At 40.2% G+C, this 23,778-nt stretch overlaps 2 protein-coding genes across 3 annotated transcripts in view; both read right to left on the bottom strand.

Moving 5' to 3' along the window:
* Positions 1 to 3,261: 3,261 nt before the first annotated feature.
* On the bottom strand, positions 3,262 to 10,559 carry LOC306922328 (uncharacterized protein). 2 transcript variants are annotated; one of them, XM_079499846.1, is made up of 6 exons: positions 10,435 to 10,559; positions 9,045 to 9,510; positions 8,403 to 8,497; positions 8,134 to 8,269; positions 7,256 to 7,383; positions 3,262 to 5,109 (listed from the first exon to the last, which is right to left on the bottom strand). In XM_079499846.1, exons 2-6 carry the CDS (start codon positions 9,443 to 9,445, stop codon positions 4,934 to 4,936), a joined length of 936 nt encoding a protein of 311 aa, XP_079355972.1. In that variant the 5' UTR covers positions 9,446 to 9,510; positions 10,435 to 10,559; the 3' UTR covers positions 3,262 to 4,933. The 2 variants fall into 2 exon arrangements, with proteins under 2 accessions (XP_079355972.1, XP_079355973.1); XM_079499847.1 differs by lacking the exon at positions 3,262 to 5,109 and adding an exon at positions 6,088 to 6,464.
* A 757-nt stretch (positions 10,560 to 11,316) lies between these two features.
* Positions 11,317 to 23,778, bottom strand: part of rab11fip4b (RAB11 family interacting protein 4 (class II) b) — a 38,889-nt gene continuing 26,427 nt past the window's right edge. Inside the window, exons 7-13 of the mRNA XM_079499046.1 lie at positions 23,164 to 23,267; positions 21,248 to 21,388; positions 19,863 to 19,944; positions 17,360 to 17,497; positions 16,823 to 16,981; positions 13,459 to 13,602; positions 11,317 to 13,264 (exon numbers count right to left, since the gene is read on the bottom strand). Of these exons, the coding sequence (XP_079355172.1) occupies positions 13,148 to 13,264; positions 13,459 to 13,602; positions 16,823 to 16,981; positions 17,360 to 17,497; positions 19,863 to 19,944; positions 21,248 to 21,388; positions 23,164 to 23,267 (885 nt within the window). The 3' untranslated portion in view covers positions 11,317 to 13,147. The remainder of the gene's footprint in view (positions 13,265 to 13,458; positions 13,603 to 16,822; positions 16,982 to 17,359; positions 17,498 to 19,862; positions 19,945 to 21,247; positions 21,389 to 23,163; positions 23,268 to 23,778) is intronic.

The following is a 23,778-nucleotide window of genomic DNA, read 5'->3' as shown; positions in this document are numbered from 1 at the left end:
CTTTGCCATTGTTCTATCATTTTAACTACTTGACTGTGTTTTATTGTATTCTATTTTTGTGTCCTGCCCTGTGAAGCACTTTGAGCTGCATTTATGTATGAAAGGTGCTATACAAATAAAGTTTATTATTATTATTATTATTGATATAAATTACAGTACTAGCACTTTGTATTTTTCATGACTAATCTGGAAGTAAAACATTAAAGTCTGTCTAATAAATCTCACAATGATTTAACAACCTTTTGGTAACTGGTCTTGCACATGCAGACACACATTCTGCATTTAGAGTTCAACTCTTATTTTTTATATTGCAATATAGATTTCAAATACATAAATACAAATATTGCAATGTCAAATTTGTCCAATATCGTTCAGCCCAAATTACCAAATTAGGCTGTTTGTAAATAACAAAATAAGCATAAAAAACAAACCAAGTTTGATCACATTCAGCCAATCCTTAATTTCTAAAATTACTCCAATATTCACCACTTCCTAGTCAGAATACAATTGATTTCTTTCATTGCCTTCAATTGAATTGATCCACAAAGTGCTTCACAATACTCCTATGCAAAGTGACTCCCCAAGACTAGTTGGTGTGGTGAGGCAGTGCACCTCTTCAGCTCACATTTGCCCTCGGATGAATGAAAATCATGAGCTCTCATATTAGATGGGGACAACATGAAAAGCTGCCGCATTACCTTCATTAGTTTGATTTAATTTAATAATTAATGTCACACTGAAATACTCAAAGTTCTGTTTAACATTGCAAGTGCAGTATAAGAGCTGATGATTATGACCGCCATCTATTATTGACATAACATCTGTGGAGATTAATTAGGTTTAATTATTATTCAGCTTGGAAACAGCTGGCCTTTAGTTGAGAAACATAAATGGTTCTCTAAATGAAACTCCAGGAGGGCGGGGGGGCATGCAAGTAAATTCACACATCTTCTGAGTCCTTGGGAGTGAACTCAATGAACTCCCAGAGGTGTCTGGAAATAACTCGGCACAGAGGTGGAATATAATGCTTAAAGTAACACTACCACCTAGTGGTGAAAAACTGTTATCACGTTTGGATTTAATAACACCTCACTTAAATTATGTCAATTGCTGACTCCTGCGACATTGTTGTCAAAATTCTGAAAACCCTAAGTAAATCCCTGCAACAACTGGTTCATCTAAGAGACCATCCACTAGTTCATCTTACATTTTGTATTGTGCATGATGCTTAATACCAAGTACCTCACGTCCAGCTTGATAGCCCAAGTCTCTGACTGATGATGTCTTGTTTAGGTGTAAATACTGCTCCTCAGGATGTGCTGCCAACAGCATGTAGTAGCATTTCAATTCTAATAAAGACAACAAAATAAACTGATTAACAATGTCAATGGATTCTTTGTATCCGAGTTTGTAGCAGTGAAATAATGTATAACCACATAGCCTACCTGTTTTTCATTTATGTCCACATTACTGAAGTAACAGAAGAGGCCACGGTTGACTACTGTGGGGCGAATATTATTGGCATAAACATCCTGTCCCTGTCTGAGTGACAACTGCTTATTTTCTCAGCAACACAATTCACTGAAATCACTAACTTTGCAGTACAGATTTGCATCTGTGAGGGGAGGTTGGCAGCCAGCATGTGACTGGTTACTTTCAACTGTGAGAAAAAATAACATGAATTTCAACACTGTAGTCTCACTATGAGTGTATGAGTGTCACTATATCAATTGCTAGTTTGATTCAGTGATAGAACTATGCACAATGAATAAGCATGTATGTGAGTGATGGTCTGATGGAATTCTACTATCCATTTTGATTACCAAGACTTGCCTCATATTGTGACACCCACGGCCACAAAGCGTCTACTAAATGCCTAAATTGTAATTGTATGATGTGGATCACTGGCATCCTTCAAAAAAAAGGGCTGAAAATCCATCTTTCAGGACGTCAAAGGGGGAAGTAGTCGCCTCTCCCATAGAAAGATGATGGCATACACTGGCTACAACCCAAGAGGAGAATTAGCAAGAGAGACCACTTTGCTTTACTTCCTGTATCTGCGTGAGGTGGGCGGTAACATTATTAGGAGACAGGAAGAATGTTGGAGTCTATTCATTTCCAATGGGAGAGTGAACGTGAACACAGCTTCTGAACCATTCCTTAACTCCATGGTCACTGCACTAAATACTGGACCCAATCATCACAAGGCACACAATATTTACAAAATATTCATAGTAAAATGGCTTCTTTTAGCGAGACAAATCAGGAGAAAATCTACTTTGTTAATGAGATTTCTTTATCCCAGTAACAAACTCTCGCGAGATTTGAGATGAGTCCGGAAGCCTCTCTCTGTCCATCTGCAATTTCACGGACAACACATAGGGGGCTCTGACCCCATAATTAAGATGATAATATGTGAATATTATAATGTGAAATGAATGGACATATTTAAAAGGATTAGAAATGATCCTTATGTGCCCAAATTAGAGCTGGCATACTTGGTCTGCATATTGAGACAGGCAGATATGTAGGCACGGTTGAGGAGGATAGATTATGTGTAGTCTGTGTGATCTAAAGGAAATTAAAAATGAAAAGCATTTAGTTTTTTATTGTCCATTCTACAACTCTATTAGGGAGAGACTTTTTAATGAATCATGAATTTATATGGTTGGAGGTTTCGAGAAACTAAAACGACTATTTCAAAAGTACACCTTGTCAGTTGTTTTCAATGTACTTTGTTAAATGACTTGTCAGTGTTGTTGTCTTCTTCTTCTATCGGGTTTCATGGCGGTTGGCAAACCTAAATGGTGCATTACCGCCACCTACTAGACTGAGTGTGGAAACAGTGTTGTTGTCAGGGGGGGGAGGGTGGGGGTCGGGGAGAAGCAAACCACGCCTACTATATTTAGGAGACCATTTGTAGGCTTTGTGTACCATTTAGCCTCTAGTGGATCCAATGAAGATGGCCCATCTTCATACATAAACCATCTTTGCTACAACCACCCTCTACCCCGCCCCCTCCAAGTCCAACCCCCTTTCCGTTTTCCAACTCTGGAAACAATTCCCCAGAAGCTTTTGTTTTCCGTTGAGCCCAAATGTGTGACTGTACCTCATGCTGTTTGTCAAATGAAGTATTGAATCAAAATTGCAAAAGTGTGTGACATAGTGGGAATACATGGGAATTGAGAAACTTTATGGGGTTTGGTTAAATCGTTGTAATGCAAATACCAGTAGTACATACAAAGCTTCAATACTAAGTGGTACATTTGTTGAAACTTATGGTTTATTTTTGGCTGAGAAAATGAAAAGTAAAGAACTGCAGTACAACCAACCCTTCAGTTCTGAACACGTTTGATGAGGGAATCATTACACCTTCATGGGTATATCCAAACATAACTGTTCTAAATGTATAACCTAGTTACATCATAGCTTTTGACAACAGAGTTGACATAGTAGATAAAAGGTGAAAATTAATATTAAGTTATGAAAACATAAATAATTTACAATCAACATGGAAAAGGGCCATGGGTTTAGTTTTTTCATCTTTCACCATCAATTCTGAACAGGTTTGATGAGAAAGAACCATTACCTTCATGGGTATCCAAAAGTATTGGTTTTAAACTTATAACGGTACCTAGTAACATCATAGCCTTTTTTAACAAGAGTTTACATAGATCAATGGAGAAAATTAATATGAACACACAGTTATATAATTTACAATCAACTGTATGTAACATGGAAATGGGCCATGGGTTTAGTTTTTTCATCTTTCACCATCAATTCTGAAGAGGTTTGATGGGAAAGAACCATTACCTTCATGGGGATCCAAACATATGAGTTTTAAACGTATAACCATGTGACATCATAGCTTTTTTTTTTAACAAGAGTTGACATAGATCTATGGAGAAAAATTAATATGAAGTTATATGAACACACTGTTATTTATAAATAATTTACAATCAACTATGTAACAACATGGGAAAAGGCAGAGGGGATTACTCAAGCAGCCTTCAGATGATAATATTCAAGTTCTTGCATTGAGTAGGACATAAAGAAAACTTTTGGGTTATCAAACACAACATCAAATACATCACATAAGCAACAGTCAATGTTGGAAAGAGGCCAAATAAAATCATCCTCTGAGCTCACAATTCAGTAACTAATTAATAAGACCTTGCAAAGTTACAACAAATTAATATAAAATCTTGAATATAAAATCTAAAATGAAACCTAATATGAAGACCTCAAAACCTTCACTACTACCCAACTAAAACTGTCCCAGGGCCAATATGGGGATGAGGCAACAGTTCAAAGAATCAATATTTACACCACACACCCCTAATTTTGAAAGTGATGTAGAACATTGGTGGAACCTTTGGTTGTTTAGTTATCTGGGCATGAAGTAAGTCTAGCAATTCCTGACATAAACCGCAAACTGGATCTTTTGTCAGTATAATATAACATCTAAAGTGCCATTTCACTTTCCCAAAAACTAACAGAATCTTTTTTCCCTTTTTTTTTTAAACATTCATGTCTATGCTCAAAGTGCCTTTTTGTCATGCTGTGAGAGACAGAAAAGTAAAATAAAGATGATACAATATTAGGACTGGAATCACAGCAAGAAAGCCCCTTACAACCCAACGTGAACGTGAACATCACTTGATTGATGAAACTTGTGTCGCAAAATTAGAGTACCTAGGACCTTAAACTTTGTAAAACAACCAATCTTCAGCTCACAATGTAAGATTGTATATCTATCATTTTTTTGGTACGAGACAGGAAGTGTCCAAGTATAAATCAGGCATATCTACAGTAGTGTCATTTGGGCACATGCCCACAGCAACTTGACAATGACCTAAATGGTGGATGCATAGGAATGCTGACTACAATGATAAAATGCACACCTACTGTCGATTACCATTCCTTACTCATCTTACACATCGGCAAACTGGTCTAACTCAGCAGCGGGGCTGATGGAGATGCAAGTCCACCTGACTGGCCTGCGGTGGTGTGAGGCTGGGACATAGTTGTCTATCCCTCTAGGGTTGGGAGAGGTGTTCTGGTACACTCTCAGACCCTGTAGCTCAGATGTCAGGATGTCTTCTGGACCTGAGGACACGCATTGTGAACATTTGAGACAGTACGCTCAGAAAGCTGAACTTGAAAGTTGTGCATGACATGTCCAACATTGTGAGCCCAAGTGGTTGATGCAAGGGATTTAGTGAGACATTTTGCTCACTGACTGCAGGCTTTAGGTCAAGTAAGGTTCAAACCAACGCAGGCATAAATGGAAAAGAAATTATTGAGTAAACACAGTATTTTAATACTAATACATAACTTTAATAAATTAAATGTAATTTTGTCCAATATTATTAATACAATATAACATTTACAATTGGCGTGGTTGTATTTTGTCTCCCTGCTCTTCTATGGAGACATTTAAATCGTGTCAAAGGTCATGTCTCACACAGACACAGGATCTCTGACACGGATTTTGACCCGATGGTCAAGATTTATCCTCTGAGCAAGCAGGCCAGCTCTATTAGCTCAATGGTAAAAATGTCAGCACATAGTGCAGCTTTAAGCTGTCAGAGTCTGACCAATAGAAAAAAAGCATGTGTGCAAACCCTGCCCGGAACCAATACTGCACCTTATTTTACATTTCTCTGTTCCTGATATGAATGATTATATAATTTTGGCCTTTACCGTTTCAACCCATATGTCTAATCTATTATAATAATCTTTGAGGCAGCCAACTAACATCACTCAAAAATCAGGTATCTGCAGGTATCAGAAATTTAAATGTAAGCCTTTTTAAGTCCTTTTTTATACCACTGAGAGAGAAATTTAACACAAATCTTAACACACCATTTTCTGTACAAAGACTGACCAATTTTCAGGGATTGGTTTGAGGGGGTTATGGCTGCACAGATCCTGTAATGTATTATGTAACAACCAGTACTTACATGTATGTTAACCAGATAATTTGTATATACTTTTTTATACACAGAACCAAACAAAGCCAACGGCAGCATTTGTAACACAATATTGTCGGTAGATGTTATACATTTACATTTACAGTATAGCCTACGCATGTATTTATTTATTTCACCATTTACCAACACAAAATAGACTGACAACACAACAGACTGCACTGCAGTCACAGAAGCTCCGTTAATTAGGCATTTTCCTTCATGGAGTGACATTTTGTTTTGTATGCATAGAGTATGGCAGCGTTGGAGGTGCGACAAAGAAAGCAGGAAGACCATCCTTCTGTATGAAATAATTCTGAAGTTGTATGACCGACTCAAAAAGATCATTTTAATGGCTAGTTCAGACTTGCAACGGAATCCAATAAGTGTGGTTTGCAATGTTATAAAACTGGACTTCTCAAGAGCTGCAACCGATTGCCGTTCCAACTGTATTTTCACAGTCCCTCCAGGATACTGGCCCCATCCCTAAAACTGGACAGTGACAGTCCACATGAAGGTGATGAGCGGAAATAATTAGCTGTTAAAAGGTGAATTAGAAGTAGCAGTTTTCTTACCGCAATCTGACGTTAATCTCTCTATAAATGCACCATGTCTCTGTACGCCTGTCTGTACATGTGTACGGCTGTAATGCACGTAACTTGAGAACCGTTCGCCCCACCGACTTCAAACACGCATGTCACTCGACACACGCATTTCACACCCCTGCAGGGAGTGCAGGGCCCGGTTTTGAGTCGATAGGATCCACGGTTGTCCAGAACTGCCACAAAAGGCCTCTACCCGGGCTCTGGACAGGGCCCCTGCCCAGTGCCCAGGCTCCATATTTGGGCATGCCATATACAGTATGGAGCTGGCCTGTTCTGACATCACAACACTTCATATTTGGGCATGCTTGACACAGAACTCCATATACAGAAATAAAGGGACACAGAGAGACAGATACAAAAATCTCCATATACTGTATGGGCATAAAAGGGACACAGGCAGATGGGTGGAACGGGTACTCTGACACGGGTACAACGGGTATTGCATAGCTGGGTGGGGCATGGATCTCCAACTTCCAGTGCTCTCGTGCTCTACAGCCGGGCACCGGTCTAGTATATCCAATAACGAGTGGTAGACGTGAAATATTACATAACATCCTGCAGCATGTTATAATGAAAGTTGCTTGCGATTGTACAAATTGAATCACTTCCTTAAATATTTTTATAATTGACTAAGTGAATTCATATCTTTTGTAAGAAGGTATATATTTTTGGTTTTACCATAGGGGAAGCACTCGTAGACAGTTCTTGTGAATTCTTCAATCTCATCCGACCAGTCCTCCTCCTCTTCTAACCGTGGGGCTATGGGGACGGGGAAGGCTGGGTATTCCGGTTCCGAAACCTTCTTCCTATAAAAGGTAAGGAAACCAGAGTCTTGTAATTCATTTTTCACATGTCTACCATATTATAGAGCATTTTGTGGTTCCCACAGATAGGCCCATTCATTTTTCCCCATAGATTTCTGAAAATATATATATTAATTATGGTGAATCATGACCATAAAACATTTGATTTGAAAACCGCAAAAAGCGTATTTATTAAATATAGTATATATTTAATTTAAAAAATATAATTTGAATATTTATCCAAATATATAATAATTTGTTTTCTGTGTTCCATTGAACTATTACGCCTCAGTCATTTAAGTGGTACAATTATTTTAAAATAAATGGACAGTTGGACACACTCTAGGGCAGTGATTCCCAAACTAGTGAAAATAGCCGATCTACAAGCGCACAGCGCATCGCGAGCTTGTAGATCGGCTATTTTCACAATTTCCTAATTATATTTTTATTTATTCATGGAATTTGTTAGTTTTGTTTTAAAATTCATACAATTACTTGGATTAGTTTTATTTAAAAAAAACGTTATACACACACACACACACACACACACACACACACACACACACACACACACACACACACACACACACACACACACACACACACACACACACACACACACACACACACACACACATTTTTTAAATGTAGGAAAACATTTTTACTCGAGTCATGACCCATAAAAATGGTCCGTGACCCACAAATGGGTTCCTTCCGACCCATTGTTTGGGAAATAAACTCTAGGGGACGTACTTCTTTTTACACCTGTTGTTCAATCTGTCTCTCCATTTATTTCTCCTTGGTGCCACCAGATCGGAACCCCAAGACCATGCAGCTGCGTCCGAATTGGTGCTATCCTGCTCTGAGCTACGAGATGACGTTCCATTCCCTGTTGATGACATTCAAACACTGTAACTTCTTGTTCTCGTTACATCTAATAAAGATTTTGGTACTTGACATCAGTGAATTATTACAATATTTTGGAAAAAAGTAGATCAATGATTTGACTATATTTGACTTACCATAGGATTGGCTGTAATAGATCGTTTCTGCGACCTCTTCAATACCATTCGACTGTGGCGCCACGTGGACGGCTGGGTTTTCCAAAACCTTATTTCTACAAAAGTTAGGACAGTCTTGGAACTCATGTTTTACCACTGAATTATACATTTCACAACATTCTTCTACTAAGCAATTTAATCAGTCAAAAATGGTGCTTGCCGTTAGCCATTAAAACCGTTACAACCGGGAAAGCATCTTACATTTTACAGAACACTCTTATTTAGAAGGCATTTTGTTGCTGTCTGTGTCGGGCAGAAACCTCTTATCTCCATATTCAGACTTTTTGTGTTTTTTCATAAATGAATGCCCTATACTTGATCACTACAGCATCACACATAAGCATCAAAAGTAGCAGATCTACAATCTTGTAGATCTGCTACTTTTTCAAAACTTTTTAACTTGAATCCTGAAAAGTAACCGTTTGGGACATAATGAGGTTTCCACCTGGCACTGACACTGTAGAATTAGCCTCAGGTCTTAATGGGTTATATAGACAGTGACTGTGTGTATTTTCTGTGTTCCTTGTGGAACATAACTATGCTTGCCTCTGTGATTTATGTGGTGCATTTCTTAATAAATAAATAAATAGTGTAGGGACCCACATCTTCTTAAACCTGTACTTGTTGCGCCATCTCTTCTTTGGTCCAGCTGGGTCAGTTGTCATTGGTGTCACCGGATCAGAGGTAGTTGAACAGTTAGACAAAGCAGACGTGTCTGAACTGGTGCTATCCCCTTCGGAGCTGAGAGGTGACGTTCCATTCCCATTGACCACAGTGGCTGTCGATGGGGGTGTTGCTGGTTTTTCACCCATCCTTGTGGTTGACTCATACCCATGGTTTACCCAGCACCCTTGTACGACAACAGGTTCACTGGCAGCAACTGGAGAAGCTCCATTGACACAGACTCCATTAACCAAATCTGCAGCTGATGTCTCACCATTGACTGTGCCATTTGGTTTAATGTGGCCATTCTGGTTCCAATACCACCTTCTTCTCCGGCCCATGATGTTGTGGGCAGAGTGAGATATTGTGCACCCTGGAGTCTAAGGTTTTGGGAATTTGATGTAACCTTGAATGGGTAAAGGAAAAAAAGACTCAATAAACCAAATAATAATTAGGTTTTAAACAACCTGCATTAGAGGGTCTTAAATGGGTATTTTATATTTACCCAGGCTTTTGTGTGAAATTAAAAAAATAGCAATAATGCCCCCAAGAATCTCAACCAGGGATAGTGTTTTCAATGAGTCTAACATGATTAACATGGGTAACATGGCATTTGAAGTTCAATTGCCTTGTAGTTGTAGGAGGATATGTGATATATTTTTGAACATTCATTTTTATGTGAGGACAATCTATAATGAAGATAGGTGGAAAATGGGGGAAGTCGTCCTTTAAAGTAACGCACACAATGAATCTAGTTTCATTAAACTGTTGTTGACTGTTAACTATCTTAGTTTCTCAAACTTGTTTCTGCTTAATTTAACTTAACATTCTTGCAGTTAACTGTAACCAAACTAATTTAGTTTCGTTGTAAAGCGTTTCTTGGTAGCCAGCGACTTGTCATGTCGGGACAAATGGCTACAAAGAAATACTGGAGCCTTGTTTGATGTAGGCCGCCTGACCGCGGCTGCTTTATCCTTTCCAACACAGCCCCTTGATTTGGTGCAATCATTAAAATGAAGTTTAAGGCCTCAGAACTTAGCATCCAGCACACAGTAAACGCAGGTAGGTTCATTTTTGGCAAAGTGCAAACGAATGTAACCTTATCCTTTTCTGTGTGTTAAAAAGTGGATTTCTGTAGCGAGCAAGCTAACCTCAATTACGTGAAATTGGCCTGTCAATATGAAAACCAATGACTGATTACTTTGTCGCGTTTCACAACACCAAACATCCTATACACACACTTTTACGGATTATTTTGGTGGGAGGGGTTAATATTCATCTGAAATCAGGCGAATTAAGCAAATATCGTTCCTCATTGACCTGTACTCACCTCCAACCTCCTTACCTCCAGGACGCTGACTTGTACTGTACAGAAATGACTGACATGCGTGTGAGGGAGATGAATGGTGGATCAAGCACGGCAGAGGGCGCCAAACGCCCAGAATAAGACAAAACATTTGAGGTGGATTTGCAATTCTCAAGTCTGCAACAGGTAATCTTAGATCTTATGTTTCTAGTAAGAGAAACACAACACTACATATTGTCTAAAATTGTGTTGCATATTAAACGTTTTCATAGATTTCATAGGCTTGACAGCACAATCATGGGAAAATATGAATCATTCATAACTGAAGACATCTGACATGTTTTGTATGAACATCAGTAGCCAAAAACTGAACATACTGTAACAGTGACCTTGTGACAGAGCAAATGCAGCTCAATATTGTTCCCTCTGAATCAGCTGAATGACTAAAAGATGGCCAAAGACATGCATATGTGATGAATATGTATTTGTTTATGTTTTAATCTGACCATGAGTCAGTGAGGAGACCATTGGTAACACATTTAATATTGCTCATAATGCACCATTTATTATTTTCTGTAAGTTAGGAGGAAGACAGACAGACAATCATACCCAAGAAATCCCATCTCAAACGACCCGGAAATCAAGGACTTAAACTAAGCTCCAAATGAAACAAAACAAGAAATATTACTTTGCATTCAAATATTAATCATTACTTGATTAAATACTTCACTAATCTGCTTTAAAGTATTGTGCTATGCCTGTTTAAGTTTTACTATTAGTACAGCTAAACTATCACAACGTCTTCCTTGACAAAACAGTATAAAATGTCATAGTATCTGAAAAAGAGTGGCGAATGGCACATGAATACAAATCATCACTATATGTACAACATTTACAAGTCATGAAAATAATTCAGACAGACTTTAATGCACCATCAAGAACTTAGTCAAGTTATAGCAACATCATCTTGAAAAAAATGTGTCTTCAAAAAGGCACAGACAGGAGAAAAGATGAACCAAACCATGCAGAATGAAACTAACATCTTTTTGTGCAATGAAGCAAAACTCAAGTTTAGAGCAATTGTGTAATACAGCAGAATGTTTTCCCCCACCTTGCCAATACACACACATGTATTAGAAGTTTAGAACATACCATGACAAACCAAAGCAGTTCATACACAAAAACAGCCTTTGAGACTTCACAGAAAGTGAATTGCTGAGTGATACATTCATGTTATTTACAGTATTATGTGAGCCACTGGGGCACAAACCACAACCTATAAGCTTCAATTGATTCAGTGTTCTATTCCAGTCTTGTCTTGTGTGAGTCTCGTGTATACTTACACACTTGTGGTACCTCACTGAATATTGAGTTTTAGGTTAATCAAGTATAATTCTTTCTGTTGATTTCTTTGAGACATACAGTACAGTACACTGAGGGGGGGTTATGCAGCAAACCATATTTAACTGGTTTTTCAGTTGTCCAATCCACACCAATGGAAATCCACAACACATTCTTTACATTCATTACATTTCTGTGCATCATTATTGTCTATTGCTACTGCACATACAGTGTACTATCAAAAGCTCACTCTTTATCAGGATTTTGCGTCCACAGAAGCAGTAAATACTCCTTGGTTGCAGCTTCCGCTCTATAAAGTGACATTTTACACTTCCTCTTTTCTCTGACCCACCAACATCAAGCCTGTGTTTGTGTGTGTGTCAAAACAACACTCTGTTGAATTGATTGACAATGCAAATGCTCCTGAAAGATCCTGGAAGACATCATTTCAAGAAAGAACTTGACCTTCAATTAACTTTCTTTGACTTCATGACACTTCTCTCCTTGGCCGTCATGGCAAATCATCCTCTGAACACCCTCATCATGACACTTCTCTCCTTGACCTTCGTGGCAAATCATCTGAACCCCCTTCTCATCAGCAGGGAAGACCATCTTAATCATTTATACCACTCTTATTCAACCTCCAATTCATTATTGTGAGAAGGTATATTTTCCCTCTCCTCCTTACAAATGACTTAATTAATTTGTGATAAACACGTACCTCTTTACTATACTTCATCGACATGCATTATTTCTAAATCAATCCACATTAGGCCTTTTTCCACAAACAACTGAAATGACAAAAAAAAAGAAGGCAGGCCGTTTCAGATTCCCATCTGTCCGGCTTTGTGCATATTCAGCATGCCAGCTTGCATGTGCATCGTGAGGTTTTCCTACAGCATCTCTCCGGACATATATAACACCTCAGGAAACAACATACGGCAGTATTCTTATTCTGTACTATTTCAACATGAGTACCGTATATTCCCAGGAATAATTCTCCAGTGTCGTGAGATGAAATAAAAATGACTCCAGTGACAGCAAGAAACCATGATGGCAGAAGAGAAAGAAAGCACAAATATGACCGACCAATAATGTTGAAGAGTCACAGTAGAATGACAGTCTGTCAGTCTGTGAGTAACTGAGAAACTCTCTTTAGTTTAGTACAGAAATTCCAGTAAAAATGAATACTGCAAGAAAAGCGCATTTTAACCCCTTAACAGGAGAGGGCGATGTCTGTCCACTAATTGCCTGTATCTGGTCCAGTGTTCCAGTGCTGCATTCACACTCCCTTTCCTTTCCCCTTCAAAATGGGGTTTTCAGTTTCTGCTCAGACAACTAGACACGATCCTCATTCTAGCACCATAGAATGATTTCCATGCTAGTTGTGTGACTGTTAGTTCTTGATCTCCAGGATGGAGGGGTTGTGGTCCAGGATATTCAGGATGATCTTGTCCATGTACTGCCGCAGACGGAAATTGATTTCTTCCTGCTCCTTCAGGGCATCCATTAACTAGGGACAGAGTGTAATGCATCAGATTAATCTGATTTTACATGGTTCGCCTTCTTGTATGACGTACTTCCATCTATATTGTTTGAAGTCTGCAGAGCATATCACACCAACATTTAAAATACAGAATAAAAAAAATAGTTTAATGATAGCGATATATTTACCACCTTTAGGCAGTATATAGCCTAGGGTTTTACCTGGTCTCTGGAGGCGTTGTCTATCTCAGCAGCCAGAGACTGGGCCTTAGTCTGTGTGGCAAACAGGTTCTTGGCTTCATAAAGACTCAGGCTGAGGATCTGACCGTTCAACTCGTCGTTCTGTTCCCTCAACTTCTGATTCTCCTAGAGTGAGAAGAAGAGATGGAGAAAAAAGGGGGGGGGGGAGCAGTTAGCATCACCTCTACAGTGCCATCTAGAGGCTGCCCAAAGCGATGATGTTTTAGAATGGTTACTCCTTTTGCTCCTGCCAAACTCCTCTGCATCCACGCTTGGTTAGTACTGTAGCGTCTGAAACTATCAAGCCGCACACAACAAGTCACAACAACACACTGCTCTTGGTACCACAAGCAAACACACCGACACACAATTATTTGGGCAACAACCCACAGGACAGAACAGGGGTTATGTGGTGTTATGTCACAAACAGGTCACCTGTATTATTGGATGTGGCTCTCTATGTGCGTTTTCCACGGGTGTTATGATTGCTCCACAATGAAGTTGCCCATGGGCACTGACAAGGGATCAGCTCTCCTGCCCACTTTCCACTTTTGAACAAAACTGACCCCCAAATCAACCTCTGGGGGCAAGTTCACTCTCTACTTTGTTATAGTTAGTGGTTAAATCAGGAAGTCAAAGTTCACACGAAGCAACAGATTTTACCATTGGAACAGGACGGAACCGTGCCCCAGCCAGCACCAGATGCTGGAATTCAGGAGGGAGAAAGTCCTGGGATGCAAATCGCTGGACACACACATAAATACAAAGATTATGTGTTTAAGGTCATGAGTTCAGCCTTCACTTGCTTGATGTCACATGGCACTCGATATGTACGCAGCATAACACGTTTGTCTGAAACGTGTTAAGCGTGTCATTTCAAATAAGGACAGTTCTAAATGTGGACCTGTAGAAATTAAATTAGTAAAAGATAATAGAACATTGGAAGAAAAAGGAAAGACAGACAGAGAATGCAAGAGACAGGTGGATATTCTATTAAGAGAAGAGAGAGACCTACAACTACTTCCCAGTCAATGATGGCTTCAGTCTGTTCAATGTAAAACATAATGGTTTACTTTTTATAAGACATCTTAAAACCATGCTCTTCTGATCTCTTATCTCTAATGTTCACTTAGTGGGAACTGGAAACAACAGCAACACATTTAAGTGCCTTTGGGATCTTGACTCTTGGCAGCCATTTATCTTGAGACAATGTCACCCTAGTGACCCTACGTATGCGTTTTCTAAAGCTTTTTAGTGTAGGCTTAAATGGTACAGATACAGTAGTGGTAGTGTGACGTAGAAATTCTATTTTGCGATTTAAATGACCTTGTATGTTGATAACGGCTCAGAAATAAGCCTCATGTAACTACATCTCCTAGAACAGATGACCTATTCTTTAAGACTGCAAAAAAAGCTGGGTGAAAGAAGATGGGAGAAATGGATAGAGTATTTAGCTGGGGGGGCGGATATGGAGTGAATATGGGCTGTGTCTTTCTGGTTGTCAATGAATCCAAAAGTCTGTAATATGTATTGTTGTTGCCTGTTGCTGTACATCCCATGACCTCATTTGTTTGTTTGTTTGTTTTTGAGTGGTGTAAACCACTCCTACAACTGGCTTTTGTGTGCAGAAAAAAATGAGCATGGTTGCTATGTTCAAAATAATTTCTGACGTAATTAAATCACACCCGGGTGAACTGGATGACCGTAGCAACCATGGTCATTTTTTCTGCACAAAAAAAGCCAGTTGTGAAATCACATCCGGGTGTGATTTCATTACGTCAGATCAGAGCTGATCAGGCTATATAATACCTTACCTTATATAATACCTCACATCAGACAAAAACTCCAGCTGAATCAACTTCATGGAGTCACTCAGTTCACCCGGGTGTGATTTAATTACGTCAGACATTACGTCAGACCACAGCTGATCATGCTATATAAAACCTTACACCACTCAGTTCACACGGGTGTGATTTTTTAATTATTATTCTGTTTCTTCTGTTGATGTTTTTGTTTTAATGTATGCCTTGTTTGTCTTTTGTGTCTCTTGCATATTCAAAAATTCAAAAAATAAAGAGTTTAAAAAAAGAAATAAGCCTCATGCTATTTGATGGAGCATATCAATACTCACCTCAATAAAGTACAATGTACAGCACAATTATAATAACTAACACAAACATCCCTTATGTCTTTCAGTACTATTCGTTTATAAGGTTCGAAAGCAGTCTGGGGAAACTCAGGGGTTCTTGAGGAGGTCCCCATCCAAATGAGGAGCAGTTTAATTTCACCATAATTCAAATCACTTGATAATCATTACACAAAACAAATAAATGCATGTGCGACTATTCTAACATGTTTAAATATGGCCGTTGTTAAGCTATTCTATTCCAAATGAACAAGTATGACATTCAGACATTTAAACCAACAATGTTTTATTTATTTATTTTTAATGTCAGGGTCTCCAGGATATATTCATTTCAAACCATGGCTTTATAAAAGTCAATATTATAGCACACCCACATCACACTGCCATTTGGAATAATTGGGAATCAGGCATAATTGGGAATCCCCCCCCCCCCCCCCCAACAGAAGATAATAAAGTATTTGTGTACTATATGCTTCTCAAGAGTACCTAGATTCCATTTAGATTCCATCTTGTTGGCAGACTTGGCACCTCTTTTATTATTTTTCATTAAGAGTAGCTAATAAGTTTTACCCTATTGGCTCACATGCCCATAAGGAAGGAGCCATTCATCGCGGTCAGGCGCCAGCCCAGCCCGTAGGAGCCGCTAGCGCAACGACAAACATAGATTAGATATAAAAATCTAGATGCCTTAGCCATTAGCCGCTGCAGTTCATTGGAGCGACCTGTATCGCACGGGAGGTCGGAAGTGTGCCTTAATCTAGCTGTATAAAAATATCATACAGCCGAGCCGCATTTATGTCCATTCACGCCCCCACCTGCCTCTGATTGGCCTACCGAACGTCCGCTCTGTGACGCATGCGGAAGCTTGCCCTCCCTGTGAGATACAGACGCCCCAGAGCCGAAGGAGGTGTCTACCTTTCTATGTCTATGGCTACAAAGATCATCCCTCCTTGTCCTGAACAAAGGCCAGTTGTGTTTGTGTAGACACTCCTAGATTCTGTGGTGGTGGACACGGGACAGGTGCTTGACCCCTGTTCTACCCGAGCATGCATGGCCCTTTTCTTCAACATGACAATGTATACGTCTCAGATGGTGTGTTTCATTTAAATCTTTCTAAAGCCACCATGGCCATAGCTGTACTGCTGTGTGTGTGTGTGTGTGTGTGTGTGTGTGTGTGTGTGTGTGTGTGTGGAGCTGTACCTGTTTGAGTCTCTTCACCTCGTGCTCCAATTCCATCTCCCTGGTTCTGTAGGTGATGTCGGACAGGCTGGAGGAAGAGCTGCGACCGCGGCCGGGCTTCTCTGTCTCCAGCTTGAACAGCTGGAGGTGCTCCAGCTCCCGACGCAGATCCTCAATCACCTGCACACGCACACACAGGAAAAGGAAGAGTGTTATGCAAGGTCAGTGCAGTATTGTTTTGGTTGGAGTGGTGCGGTGCAGAAGTAATAGAGTGTGTGTGTGTGTGTGTGTGTGTGTGTGTGTGTGTGTGTGTGTGTGTGTGTGTGTGTGTGTGTGTGTGCGCTTGTACAGTATCTGGACTCAGTCCATGAGTCTGCAGTGAGGGTAGTCTGAAGGTGATAGAAATAGAGAGAGAGACATACTGTAGAAGAGAGACACAGAGAGAGAGAGAGAGAGAGAAGTTGAGTGTGTGTGTGTGTGTGTGTGTGTGTGTGTGTGTGTGTGTGTGTGTGTGTGTGTGTGTGTGTGTGTGTGTGTGTGTTGGTCATTTTGCCTCACCTCCTGCATTGCCTCCTTCTCCTTCTGGAACTGCTGCCTGTTTTGTCTCAGTTTGTCCATCATCTTCCTGTAGAGGTCCATCTCATCCTTCAGACGCAGACTTGTGTCCTCCAGCTTGTCCGTCATCCTCTGTTTCTCCTGACAACAGACAAACACTCAATTTACTGCTATTTATTTTCACATGGTTGCCTCCTCGAGTGAAGTTAGACAGGGTTGTGTAACCTTTCCCCCCATTCTGTTTGTTTGGCTGTCAGCAAAATAACAAGAGAACAGATGGCTAGACTTATGATTCAAAAGAAGAAGAAAAGGACACACTGCACTTTGACACAATGCAAACAGTATTTTAATGATAAACAACAATGTTTTGACCAGATAAAGACCTTTGTCTGGTCCAAACGTTGGTTGTAAAATCCTGTTTGCATTGTGGCTAAGAGCAGTGTGGCCTCTTTCTTCTTTTAAGGTCTTCTTGCACTCAACACTGGTTGTTACTTTGCAGTATGCTGCCTCAAAGAGATGTTTAATGTTTGGGTCAAAAAGGTCAAAAGGTCAAATGTAAAAATTACGGTCACGGTCTGACTGTTGGCAAAATAACTCAACGATTTTTATACAACTTGGTGAGAATGATCACCAGGCTGCCACAAAGACATGATTACATGTTGGTTTAGAAACGCAAAAGGTGGAAAACAGTATAGGGAGAAAGTCTCTCTAGCTCATAGTCATTCGTGAACATAAAAACTACACACACTTTATTTACCTGCAAAATATATTGAATATACTTAATACTTTTTATTTATTTTTATTCCTAATTTGATTTGGCTGTGACCATTTTGTGGACACAGCAAGTATACTGTACTGTAAGCCACACTGTTGGTCGGTTTATCCGTTTAAAACGTTCAAGTGAGAGCTGGTAGTATCTTATCACAGATATGACTTGTTTGTCCTCCATCATGCATTTTATCTACCACATTTCCACACTGTTAAACACGAGAATTTCACTGCTTGCCATCATGCTGCTCTAGTGTCATGCATGTGACAATAAATCTTTGATATGCTTTAATATGCATAACCTAATCTATACAGTACATCTTGTGCTAAAATTCATGCACACACATACAAATGTACATGTACATGCACACATATATACAGTCATGTTACAAACACATTTCCATTTAGTGCCATAAAACCAAATGTCATACTGTAGTGTAGGGGCTGAAAGTGATAGCTGCCGTCCTACATACTGTATACTGTACAGTCTGAGAATAGAAGTGTTGTTCACATCTCAACCCAGATCTCACACCTGCTCTAAAGCACCACTTCCTCTCCACCCTCCCTTTCACACAACTCATTAGTTAATTTGCTTTCTCACTCTTGGCTTCTCCATCTCTCTTTCCTCCTCCGTGTGTGTGTGTGTGTGTGTGTGTGTACACTGTATACTTGTTCAGTACACACTCATTTATTCCTGAGAATTATTTTGACTATCAGGGACACAATCACTGGACTAACAAGACTCTGTTGACAGTGTGTTAATATGGAAAACAGACAGACAGTCTGTGTTAGAGAAAGTTGACGCAATAAGACATGGTGAGCCGCTATGGCAGAGTGACTATACCAAGGCCCCCAGGCAGCACCGCAATGGATTATTGAAGCTATCGTGGCTTGGTCGTCAAATCTGGTATTGCAAGACGTCCACATTTAAAACGCTTAACACGCTTCATGCTTCTGTCGCAGTGGTTTTCAACCCTTTTCCAATTAAAAATATTGTGAAAATAGCTGAAAAAAGCCAAACATATGGCCAATGTTTTTATAGTAGGTCTATTGTAGATTACCTTTGATGCAGTAATGGTCACTTCGCTTCACTGCAGCAATTGTTACTTCACTGTCATCTGAGGACCCCATTGGTCTACTACTCTATACCATGGGTTTTCAGCTGGTGGTTGCATGTGGTCCCTGACCATGCATATAGTACGTAGGAAAGTATTATGTAGGTGTATGATATCGCATAAATGTTGTCAGTTACTGGAAAGTCGGACGTCAAGAATTTACACAGAAAATAGTTAGAATCTCATGGGAAACTGTACCGGATTGCCTGGTTGAGTCACCATTATAAGGACATTTCCCCATGTCATGTCTGCTCGCTCATACATAAATTGCAATGAACAGCATCATGAGTTTAATCTGGAAGGTTAATTTCCCCCACACCATGCCCATAACCCCCTCCTAACACAACAGTGGTCCCCAGGTTGAATCTCAGTCAGGGTGGTAGTCCCTGGTTCATAATAAATCGAAAACCCTGTTCTATACGAACATAATTGGCTCATGATAGGGGGAGATTGATCTTTGTTGCTGCATGTACTCCGTCTCCTACCCTACAGGCTGGGTAGCGCCCGTCCTCTTACCGATGCGGGCTCCTCACTCACTGGCAGGTGAGCCACTAGGGTACAACGGTAGTGGCAGTAACACAGGAATAGTGCAACCAAAGCGGGCTTATATAATCGGGCTTTACCTCGTCCAGTTTTTCTGTCTGTTGCTTGAGCCGGCACATGTTCATGGACATGTCACTGTTGTCGTCCTCCACCTGCTGAAGTCTACACAGACACAGGAAGCCATGTTTCAGTGTAGGCAGGGAGAATAGAGACACAGGAAGCCATGTTTCAGTGTAGGCAGGGAGAATAGAGACACAGGAAGCCATGTTTCAGTGTAGGCAGGGAGAATAGAGACACAGGAAGCCATGTTTCAGTGTAAGCAGGGAGAATAGAGACACAGGAAGCCATGTGTCAGTGTAGGCAGGGAGAATAGAGACACAGGAAGCCATGTTTCAGTGTAGGCAGGGAGAATAGAGACACAGGAAGCCATGTTTCAGTGTAGGCAGGGAGAATAGAGACACAGGAAGCCATGTTTCAGTGTAGGCAGGGAGAATAGAGACACAGGAAGCCATGTTTCAGTGTAGGCAGGGAGAATAGAGACACAGGAAGCCATGTGTCAGTGTAGGCAGGGAGAATAGAGACACAGGAAGCCATGTTTCAGTGTAGGCAGGGAGAATAGAGACACAGGAAGCCATGTTTCAGTGTAGGCAGGGAGAATAGAGACACAGGAAGCCATGTTTCAGTGTAGGCAGGGAGAATAGAGACACAGGAAGCCATGTTTCAGTGTAGGCAGGGAGAATAGAGACACAGGAAGCCATGTTTCAGTGTAGGCAGGGAGAATAGAGACACAGGAAGCCATGTTTCAGTGTAGGCAGGGAGAATAGAGACACAGGAAGCCATGTTTCAGTGTAGGCAGGGAGAATAGAGACACAGGAAGCCATGTTTCAGTGTAGGCAGGGAGAATAGAGACACAGGAAGCCATGTTTCAGTGTAGGCAGGGATAATAGAGACACAGGAAGCCATGTTTCAGTGTAGGCAGGGAGAATAGAGACACAGGAAGCCATGTTTCAGTGTAGGCAGGGAGAACTGGAAGGTCACCGCCGTTCAACCCCCCTGCCTGTTGATCGTTATCTATATACTAGTGGTGTAAAGTAACAAAGTGCATGAATTTACTCAAGTAGTGAAGTACAATTTTGAGGTATTTCCAGTTTTCAGCACTTTTACTTCTACTCCACTATACATCTCAGAGGCCAATATTATACATTTACTCCACTACTATTATGTATTAGTTACTAGTTACTTTGTAGATTTAGATTATTATATTATTACAAAACATAGACTAACATTAACAACTTCAGACCTATATTTCAGCCACTTGAAAATAGCCGAACAGCTATTTTCAAAAGATTGTTATACAATTTATATATTTGAAAACTTGTGAGATTCTGCATAATGAGTATTTTTTATACAATTTGTGTGTGTGTGTGTGTGTGTGTGTGTGTGTGTGTGTGTGTGCGTTTCTCACCGGTTGGTTAGCAGCTCTATCTGTGTGTTCTTGTCCCTCTCCATCTTGCTGTAAGCCTCTCGGTGACGTCTCAGCTCCTCGCCCATGCTCTGCTCTGAACGAGCCTCCTGGTCTTTGAGCAGCTCCTCCAGCTCGTGCACTCTGAGGAGAACAACATGAAGGATACATCAAATACCATAGACTAGAGAACTGTTTCCCAAACAGTGGGTCGTGACACATTTGTGGGTCGCGGACACATTTTTGTGGGTCCCTAAATATTTTGTTTCCTACATTTAGTTTTTAATTATTATAATTTCAAACAGTTTAAAAAAATATATGAGCATCGCGCCTGTCACAGACATGCGCAGAGCAAGTCAGGAAACCTCAGTGCAGTCGCTGCCGGCCATTAATTGGGCCGCCTCAGCATCACGTTCTCATCCACATGATTCACTCAGCCAATCACACACACTCACTCCATCTTCATACAGGCTACCGGAAGGTTTGCACTCTTCCTCCTGCTTGCTTGCTTGCTGCTGCTATATCTGCTGCACTGCTGTATATAAACCTTGCTGCTCACCCTCCTCCACCCCCAGCTACCACCTGTCATTTTGGATCTACTGTTTAGGTACAGGGGAATCGGAGTCCCTACGGCCGGGACTGATGCGCTTGATCTGAGTACCTAAAAAGCAGATCCAATTCATCGCCAAACCATAATAAACATATTGCTCATTTCTATTCAATAAATATCTATTCCATCCATTCTTGAGTTGTCCTGACTGAAATATATTTCATGAATTAATACTAAATTAAATGAGTAATTTCTTGAATAAATAAAGGAAAAATCAAAGAAATCCCATAAATTAGAAAACAAATAAAAAAAGTAGTGAAAATAGCCAATATACAAGCTCACAACACGGCATGAAGATGTGAGCTGGTACAGCTGATATTTTCACTAAGTTGGTTCTGGGAGAATGTATCATTTCTCTTTTGGGTCACGGGCTAAAATGTTTGGGAACCACTGCCATAGAGTTATTTAGAATTTATTGATGGATAAAATATGGATGCGAGCCATCGTTCTGACACAGATATAGATAAAGCAGATAGAGGTTCCCAAGAAAATACACCTCGGAGTCGTAACCAAGTAAGAGCGAGCCTTCTGTGTTCGTGCCCCAAAAATCTGGAATGCCCTACCCAAGAGTATCCGACCAGTGGATACCATCATATCCTTCAAATCCCAACTTAAAATGTATTTGTTTAGAAAAGCAATCCCTCTCTTTTGCTGTTGCTGTCTTCTAAATATTATTATTTAATAATTATTATTAAATATGTAGAATCCTTTTTTTCCTTTATTTTTTTTACCAGGAGGGAAAAGAGCAAACCGAGAGCAACACTCTCTCTTTTAAAAATGCATACTGGGATACAGAATAAAATATAAATAAACAAATAAACAGATTTTTTTCATTTAAAATGTTTTGCTCTCAATGAGACGTACTGCAGCAGTAACGCCTATTTACCTAGAATGTACAAAAGGAACCGTTAGGAAAATGTGTCAGACAGCAGGAGATGCATTGTTTAGCTCTCTACAGTACATCATGTATTGTAGTACACTGGAACAGTTGAGAAACCACAAGCTTCCGCAGTCGCTACATTATTAACACACTGCAGACAGATATAGATTTATAACAGGGGACTTCCACAAGTGCTGCTGTTTCATTCAAACACTCTTGTGTCGCTAGGTAGAAATTTGAATTATTATAACATAATTCGGATTTACAAGAAAGAAGAACCGAATTCTGAGATATCATGTTATAATTACAAGAAAGAAAACTAGATATAATGCAAGGGGGAAAATGGGCTTCCATCCAAGAGAGACTAAGAGACAAGACAAATGAGATTTGTCACATGTGTGTGTGTTCTCTTGTTGTACAGTACTGTACCTGTGCACAAGATGTGTGTTCTCCTGCTTTAGCCTGGACTTCAGTTCACCATTCACTAAACTGTCACTTTCCAACTCCGCTACTTTCCTCTCCAAGAAGCTCACCTGGCAAAGAGAGAGCAAGGAGGAAGAGAGAGAGATGGAGACACGAAGACAGAGAGAGACAAAGAGACAGAGATATTGAGAGAGAGAGAGAGAGAGAGAGAGAGAGGGAGAGAAAGAGAGAGTACAGTCAGTGTTTAGAAGTTAGAGTGTGAGTGTACCTTTCACATTCACACTGATCAGAAACCTCAACACTTGAATTTGGCATGAAGGGCTAATACTCAACCTGTGGTCCGGGGCTCACACCCTAGTGGGCAGTGAGGGTGCTGCAAGTGGGCGCCCAAATAATATGGCAAAACACTACAATTTTAACGATAATATGACAATAATATTAAAAAGTGATACTACTTTGATTTCATTGATCCGACCAAGGTGGAACACAAGCAATTATTGATCATATTGACTGCCAAGGACGTGTTTTGACGACCGTCCATCCAAGGCCCATACCACCAAGGGCGCGTTTTGGTGTGTTCAGCGTTTACCCTGGATGGCGCTCTTTGCTAACATATGAGTC

Source organism: Electrona antarctica, assembly GCF_951216825.1.
Source record: "Electrona antarctica genome assembly, chromosome: 4".
Taxonomy (NCBI): Eukaryota; Metazoa; Chordata; class Actinopteri; order Myctophiformes; family Myctophidae; genus Electrona; species Electrona antarctica.
This window is presented reverse-complemented; position numbering and strand designations above follow the sequence as displayed.

Coding starts and splice junctions, on each gene's coding strand:
- LOC306922328 (XM_079499846.1), bottom strand. CDS start 9,445: ATGGGCCGGAGAAGAAGGTGGTATTGGAACCAGAATGGCCACATTAAA. Junction 8,270..8,402: donor CTATTACAGCCAATCCTATG/GTAAGTCAAATA, acceptor TGTCATCAACAG/GGAATGGAACGTCATCTCGT. Junction 5,110..7,255: donor CTACGAGTGCTTCCCCTATG/GTAAAACCAAAA, acceptor GCGTGTCCTCAG/GTCCAGAAGACATCCTGACA.